General features: G+C 36.1%; 1 protein-coding gene across 2 annotated transcripts in view; it reads right to left on the bottom strand.

Moving 5' to 3' along the window:
• Positions 1-4,529: 4,529 nt before the first annotated feature.
• The window catches only part of LOC140334993 (uncharacterized), a 39,659-nt gene continuing 35,455 nt past the window's right edge, over positions 4,530-8,733 (bottom strand). For both annotated transcript variants that reach the window (XM_072417320.1, XM_072417321.1), the window contains 3 exons: positions 7,095-7,319; positions 6,501-6,719; positions 4,530-5,781 (listed from right to left, as the gene is read on the bottom strand). In XM_072417320.1, the coding sequence (XP_072273421.1) occupies positions 5,768-5,781; positions 6,501-6,719; positions 7,095-7,319 (458 nt within the window). In that variant the 3' untranslated portion in view covers positions 4,530-5,767. The remainder of the gene's footprint in view (positions 5,782-6,500; positions 6,720-7,094; positions 7,320-8,733) is intronic.

The following is an 8,733-nucleotide window of genomic DNA, read 5'->3' as shown; positions in this document are numbered from 1 at the left end:
TTACTGACAGATACAGACAGTGACACAGGAGTGGGGGACCCTGCCCAGAAGAGCTTACAATCTAGGAGGTGGGGAAGCAACATACAGTAGGATGAGTAAAAGTTTTGTTACCCAAAAAGAGTTACCCATTTTTACTCAAGTTGATTGTCTTTGCTACACATATATTATTGAAGCGTACATTCTTGTACTAAATTTGATTGCAGTGATTATAGACATTCTGGGCATTTATTTGGAAAAGCAATGTGGAACTGCTGTCTGATAAATTCAGCTCAATATTATATGCACTGGACATTTATTTTTGGGAAAAGGACAAATATCACTTGAAACTCCAATGTTTGAGGGTAATTGTATTTTTTCTTTTGGTGCCACAATTACCTCTGCTATGTTTGTCTTTGCCTGGTTCCTTTTCTTTTCTGCCTTCCCCCTATTGACATGCATTAATATTATTATTACACAGTATTCATATAGCGCCAACATAATACGCAGTGCTGTACAAAATCCATAGTCATGTCACTAGCTGTCCCTCAAATGGGCTTACAATTTAATGTCCCTACCATAGTCATATGTCATTAATACAGTATAATGTCAACTTTGGGAGGTAAGCCAATTAACCTAACTGCATGTTTTTGGAATGTGGGAGGAAACCCATGCATACGCGGGGAGAACATCCAAACTCCATGCAGATAATGCCCTGAATGAAATTTGAAGCTGGGACCTAGTGCTTCAAAGTGCTAACCACTGAGCCTCAGTTTTCCACACAACAGCCCTAATGCAAATATTTTTAATGAATTAATGAATGCCAGTCTGGAGGTGTGGGCTTTCCTGGAGAAATACAGACTGCCCTTGGTAATGGCAACATGTGATGCTAATCCTCTATGATTGAAATAACTGAAATTCAGTTAATAAAAGAGGTGGGTCAGGGATGGTCTCTAGCCTGCAGAGGCTATGATGATGCTGCATGTCCTCCCTGTATGTTATTTGCCGCAGCTTCTAATGAAGCTCACAGTAAAAGTAACAGCCACACCTCATCTCAGACATCCTCATACTGACAAATGCTGAGGAGAAAGAAAGGGGTGTTTCTGAGTACTAGACAATGTGGTCAAACTCCTACTTGAATGTTCATTCACCTTTATAATATTCAGTGGCTACAGAAAGTACTCAGGCCCTTTTCACTATTTTTTTAATTTTGTGCGGCTACAACCTGATGCTAGTCATTTAGGATCTATTTTTTTTTTTTTACACTTCATAATGAAAAAGTAAAAACATCATTTTAAATAATGTAAATTTTTTAAAAGACTGAATATAATTTAAAAAGAAAAATCTCTGAAATCTCACATTTCCAGAAGTATTTAGATCTTGTGCAACAACACTTTGCCCTCCCATTTCTCTCGATCACTACTGAGATGTTTCTGCACTTTGACTATAGTCCCCTGTGGTAAATTGATTGGACATGATTTGGGAAGATGCCACCTCTCTATATTGAAGATCTCATAGGTGACTATGTATATCAGAAAAAAAACCAAGCCATGAGTGTAGATTAAAAAGAAAAAAAAAACTATCTTACTTAATGTTTAGTTCTGTCATTTCAATTGGGCTTTATTGCCATGTCTGCCTCTTGGCATAACCACATTTTACTGAGTACTGAAATTATAAACTATAAACTATAGACACGTGAATTTGTTCTCAATGCCAGAAGAAATGGTGAATTAAAATTGTTTTCATTATTTTAAATGAATGATAACTTGCTGCTAATACCTTATGTCTACGTGTTTTTGTTATGTTTTAGCAGCTCTATCTTTTCTTGGTAAAATCAGCTTTCAATCTCCTTGGATTTATTTATTGTTACGTCTCATATATAGCTATCAAACTTCTTATATTTGCCGCATGAAAATCCTTTGGCTTTCGTTTTAATTAACTAGTGGTTTTGTTTTCTGGTGAGTGTTATGACTTACTGGTTGCCTTTGAATATCTCTTTCTTGTTTCCAAGGTTTGTGCTCTTTTCGTTTGCCATATCTTGGCTTTTCTGCACCCAGTGAAAACACTGAACAGACATCAAACAAGTAAAGGCTTATGGTTTAAAAAAAAAGTTTTATTATAAATAAATTAGAAATTGACAGATTAGTACTTATCTTTGCTCTGGCATTGCCCCATGCCTAGCCTGCCTTGACATCTTTACACAGTGTTTTCATATTTTGATTGGTCAACCTGGAATAATGTAACTTGTGCACATGCACACAGGAGTTCATTTATTATGGCACCAAGGCATGCTGAGATTGTACACTGAGTTTTGCATGCATAGCATAATGTACATTCTAAACACACTTCTTAATGTGCAGATAAGAAGCTTATTTTGCAGGATACTCAGAGGTCTGTTCAGGAGGATCTCGTCCTTAAGGCAGCTAAGGTGGACACCTTAGGCTCTGCAATTCTTAAGGCCGCCTGCCAAGGGACAAAGTCTGCCCATACCCAACACAGAACATGTGTGCCAGCCCAGTGTTGAGAGCATTATGTGGTTAGAGTTGGACACATTGGTGGCAGCATCATTGTTACTCCATGTCTATTCAAATATATTTTGCTGTTACGTCGACCTGGCTGGGCTCATGGTTGGATTTTGGCATGTGGCAACCAAACCCATATGCTGGTGCTTAGTTAGGTCCTATTTTTTTGCTTTGCCTTAGGCCCTGCATTTTTTTTACTTTACATTTTTATTGAATTTTAACAGAGTACAACAAAAAAGTACCATAAAAAAGTACAAGTCCATAAAATACAATGACAATACAATTAAGTAATGCCAATGCCGCATTAGGACTAGTCAGACATCCTGTTACCACAGATATTAATACAAAAATGGAGTTCCAGAATCTACGTAGGTTTTTACATTCCCAGAACATATGTACATAGGTGTCCAACTAATCACATTGGGTCCAGCATACAGGAGAATATTCTGACATGAACTTAGAAAGTCTATGTGGTGTTCTATTCCAACAAAATACAATTTTTTTGTAGATTTCCCAGTAGGAAATACATTTAGAAGCCGTAGAACTAGAGCAGATTGCAGTTTTCCACTGGGAGAGCGAAAAAGAAAATTGTAAATCTTGCTCCCATATAGAGAAAATATACATTCCCATTCAATTACCTTTATTCTGAATTAAATTATAATATAAGGAAATACCTCCTTTGCATAGATTAATATTTTGGCTTCTTTTCCAAAAAATTGTGGGCACAGAAACTATTGTTTGAAAGTGAATTATATAACTGAGTTATTTGTAACATTCTATATTTATTCAGAAAAGTATGAAATGTCAGTATTATATTGATAACCCAGTTTATACCAGGACTGGACTGTAAGTTTAAGTGTGGTATAAGTATTTCGAAAAAGTTGCAATGGAACTGGAATTGGAATTAATTCCGTATCTATACATTTTCCACTTTCATAGGGGAAAAAACTATGCTGGACCTTATTGCTATTATTACTGCTTTTTTCTTCTGTATAGATGTGGAGTGAAAAATATGTGAAAAAAATAAGGTAAATAATTAATTTTTAAATGTGTCTCTTGAATGCACAAAATGTTGGAGTTTTTTCTCTTAGCTTCATCCCATACAGCATTCCTTTTATAGGGGCTATTTAGCCCTTTGGCATTAATGGATAATATGGAGTCCCATTGTATAAGTAGTGTACCTCTTGGGAGGCATAAACTTGTTGTACTTTCCTTATATCCATATGGAAGTGTTGGTACAAATCTTTCTGTTCATCTTTAAGAGATAGAATGTGATGACCATTGTAGATAAAACAAAAAATAAAAAAAAAGAACTGGAAACCAGTAAAACCCAAATCTTAAGAAAAAATAATAAAAAAAAAGGAATCCATAACGGAGTCAAAAAGCAGTATATTACTACACATCTTGTATGTGGGGTAACGAACACCGGATAGCAAACTTTATGCTGCATCTTTTTCCTCAGAGCAGGTATACCATTCAGGATAGTTTCCACCTCGGGGAAAGACGACCAAGATTTTGACCAGATCTGGGTACTTGCAGATGGGAGGCAGGTTGTATGCCCCAGCTTTCATGGAGATCTAGACCTAATTGAGGGTTCTTTATAGTAAAGTTAGAGCCATTGCTGTAAATCTTGATGGGGAAACTAGCATCTCTTTAAGGGTGGTGTCCAAAACTGGGCAATCTGAGGTGGGAAAAGCCCCTACAGGATCAAAATTTTCTGATTCTTCCGATATAGGAAATATGGCTGGGTTTACCCTATTTTCGGTGTCATCTGTAATCAATAGTTTCAGTTTGGCTTTAGCTGGACTTGCATCTGTAGAGGATGAATGAGATGTAGTGTCCGATCCACCCTTTTTCCCTTGCAGAGACATAGATTTCTCAGCGTGGTCAGTAAGAATGCTATGCCTATATGTTCTAGAAATGACCAATGGTTAAGTGAGAAGCCCTGAAACTCACTAATCCCTGGCACAGAATAAAGACTTCATCACATAGGTATTACATCCAGGTGCCATAAATGTTAACAGCATGCAGTTCACTTTAATGTTCAGTTGTTTAATTACAAACAATTTACAGAATTACAATATAAGAATTACTCAAGAAAAGGCGTTTGTATAGGTACCCATACAAACAGATATTTAACAGGCTCAGTTACAAAGACACATTGGTATCCATATTTGAAAAAAAAACATAAAACAATATGCAATATATTATTGAGCATCAATAAGAAATAAAGAAGGACAAAAGGAATAAAAAGCACAATGATCGTTGTGGAATGTCTTGGAATGGTATCCAAATGTCCCATTTTATGTAAAATGTATCCAGAAGGTCAAGGATAGAGTCACTTCCATTTGCAGGATACTGATACATAACTGCACCCCTACACAGTGGGAGGAGAAAGGCACACACCAATCAATACATTATTAGGAATAAGCTGTAAAAAAGTATAACACATGTAAACATCAATAATCTTATAAAAATATTAATATTATTATTAGTATTATTATTGGTATTAATTTTACATCTTAATCACAAAATCACAATTTGATCACATTTTACTTGGCAGCTTAACTGTATTTGTAATATGCAGCATGCATAGGTTATACGTTTTCAGAGTGTAATTGTAAAACATGCTGGTGAGATGAAATCTCCCAAACTAAAGGACAGACAGCAATGATTTAGGACAAAACCATACCCCACATTTTCCTTAAATTACATGCAGTACAAAAAATATGTTTAATGACATTGCAAGATTTCATCTCATCTGATTTAAAAAAAAAACTTTACATCAACAGAAAAACACTGTAAAGAAATAAAGGGAAGTCATGAAGGCATGCAGCATTCATTTGATTTCTATGCATTGAGGTGAATGTAGATAATGCAGCAATATAAATACTGTTATCACAAAGCAAGTCACAGAGTTTATCTGTGTAATCCTGTTCCATTGTGATAATGTGTAAACCTAATCCTGGTCATTTTGTTCTTGGCTTATCCATAGATGTGTTTTTCCTTTCCCTAGACAATCAGAATATAACATGAGCGGCAAGCCTTATGATATTCTCTCAGTTCTCTCCTTAGTTTGTGGAATTGGAACATTCTGCTGTCACTCCTTTTTTTATTGGAGATGTTGTTTCCTCCTCTTCACTTTTGTGTGATGTAGATGAAGATCTACCACTCAGTGAGGCAGTTGTAGCTTCTTTTATCCTGTGCAGATGGTTGGCCAGCCAGACTTTGATCTTCTTTTTGTTCATTCTCCATCTTCATAGGCAATTTCAATGGATCGTGTCTGCAATTAGAGAATAAAGAGATTGTATTATAAGGCTGCACCACTTGCTGGGTGAGGAAGGTATTGTGATTGGTCCCTGTGCCTGCTGAGGGTTTTTGTGCCAGAGTTACTGTGTCTGCTGCGGGTACAAAAGAATGAATTATCGTCTTCCAAGGAATATATAACTTGTCAGGACAGTTAAACTTAGCGTAAACTAAGTGTTTCACCTCATTTACAAAGGTTTTAACTCTGCAACGTGAACAGACTATATTCTATACCAAATTAACTCATTTGTGTCATCGCAACTTCTATAAAAGCAGACTTGTAGTTTGCCTTTGAATGTAAGTTATTTCTACATTTTCTTTATTTGTCATGTTCATGTCCCTGGCATTAAAACAGTTTATTTTGTATTTTATAGTTCAAAGCAGAAGAGAAATTGTTACACCTCAATCTGCCACCTTTAATATAGCAAGTGCTAAACAAATCCAGTGCTTACTGCCTCTGCTGACTGTTATAGGTTAGCATTCTTTCCTTTTTTCTCTGAGGACTAAAGTACACCCCCCAATGTTATAGAGATGAGGAGAGAGGTTGGTGTTATGTAGTCCTACTCCTCCATATATACAATCCAGAAAGTGAGTGTGGTGACCATAAGACAGAAAGTGTGTTTCTGGCAGGATTACCAAGTAATAAAAAAGACCAAAAAATGAAAACCAATGCAGCCACCACATTTGGGGACTTACTATTCTCTGTTGTGTTCAGATTCTCTTCTTGTAAGACAGCTCTGCTTGTTGGAGTTTTTCCGTCTGTTTCTTCATCTCCCTCTTTTGGTGTCTTCAGTTCCCGTTTTTGGCCAGCTGATTCCGAAACCTCTTCCTTTGGTTGAAGGTTTTTTTCAGGAGATTCATGATCTTCTTTTTGTTCAATCTCCATTTTTAAAGCCAATTTCATTGGACCCTTGTCTGCAATTAGAGAATAAAGAGACTTTTCTACATGGTCTTCTGATTCCATGTTATCAAGATTGAGTTCCACCTACTCTGTGCCCACTCCTGCACCCTGGCCCCTGCACTAACCAAACTATTCAACCTATCCCATTCCACTAATATCTAATTGGCTTCCTCCTACTTTCTGAACATATAAAAGTGCTCTAAAACCCAAACTTTCAAACTTGCCTACCCATCTTATTCTGCCTCTAAACCCCTCACTTCTCGTTCACCATCCCAAATCTCCTCTCATTGTGTGCTTCATCCCCCTCCTATTAGATTGTGAGTTGTATTGTTTGCACTATATAAATACTGTTTATTATTATTATTATTATTTGTAATAATAATTATCACCTGTTTCCAGATTGGAGGGAGAACTATTCACTGCTGTGTCAGTGTCAGGGTTGTCTTTCTCTTCCATATTTCCAGGACCACTTGGCTGTTCCTTATAAGTTTCTTCTCGGGTTTCATTAGATGGTTCACATTGCTCTTCCTGCTCAGATGATTTGCTTTTACCATTATCTGCTAAAATGTGTTCTTTAGTTGATTCTGCACATTGATCCTTCTCTTCCTGTGTGCCTGTAAATGTAAACATTTATTATTATAATAAGCATTTATAATAAAATTAAAGTATATACAAATGCATAGGATAAAATGACCAATGCATGCAATTATGTTTTTTACATACTGGACAGTAAATTGAAATATAATAAATATCTTTGATAACATTTGTAAAGAGGTGACTTGACCACTATTCAGTACACTATCTCTGGGTTTTCTTTTGTCTGTTTATTGTTGGAGGGGCTGTTGGTTTGTGTGAAATTCTGTTGCTGTATTTGATACTTTTGCTTAAGCACAAATGGCTTCTTTTTTAATTTTTTGCACTTGGAATGTTTTGGTGTATATTTTGAAGTCAATAGTAATGCTATGTATTTGTGTTTGTGGCTTTATTGTTTGATTGTCAAATTCTGACTTTATTACCACTTTTCAATGTTTATCCTGCATAAAGATGTTCTACTCTACTGTGCTTTTCAATGTTGTTACTTTTTTTAATGTTTTTGATGGTTTAAAAATAGTTGCGCATAAATATGCGCATGTGGGTTTGTTTTTTTTTCATTTGTTACTGTAAAATTTTTGAATAAAGTTGTTTCTAAAATGTTTTTTTGGTTTTTTTTTGCGCAAAACAATGTCATTGGTTGCATGCAGGTACAGATTTGCATACAGCTGGCGCACGTGCACCCGGCGCACGTACGTGGTGTCACGTTCTCCAGAGTATATATATATATGAGTGGTTATTAAAAGTTTGTAGGTTGTACTTCCTGCGTTTGCGAGAGAGAGAGACATCATGCCGCGCGCATTGTTTGCCGAGAGGGACCTGCGTTTTCTGATTAAAGTAAGTGGGGTTTTTGCGCAAGTGCTAATTGCCATTCGAATTATCAATTCGCTTAATTTTGCGCATATATAAGGGTGTAGTTTAGTTTGCTCTTTTCTTTTCTCTTTTAGCTTGCTCTTTTCTCTTTTTAAAGCTTTTAATTTTTTAGAATGTTTGGATGTATATTTTGAAGTCAATAGTAATGGTATTGTGTTTGTAGCCATATTTGTTTGCTTGTCAAATTCTGGTGAGTGTGGGGGGTGGTGATGATTATCAATGATTTAACAAATCATTGATAATCACCACCCCCCACACTCACCAGAATTTGACAAGCAAACAAATATGGCCACAAACCCCCACACTCACTAGAATTTGATTATCAAAGATTTGTTATGTATGGAATGGAATGTTTGGATGTATATTTTGAAGTCAATAGTAATGTTTGAATGTGTTTCTTGCAGCATGCTTGTTGGAAATGTTCTACTTGAAATGTTATGGATCCTGCTAGCTACTAATCAGCCACATTAGATATGACATGCACAATTCCCACACACAGATATCACACTGTGCCCATCATGTCGTTACACATGCCCACAAATTGGATATATTTTACCAAGCAGT

The sequence above is a fragment of the Pyxicephalus adspersus genome, chromosome 7 (genome assembly GCF_032062135.1).
Source record: "Pyxicephalus adspersus chromosome 7, UCB_Pads_2.0, whole genome shotgun sequence".
NCBI lineage: Eukaryota > Metazoa > Chordata > Amphibia > Anura > Pyxicephalidae > Pyxicephalus > Pyxicephalus adspersus.
Note: the sequence above shows the minus strand (reverse complement) of the source record. Positions and strands in the feature narration are given on the sequence as shown.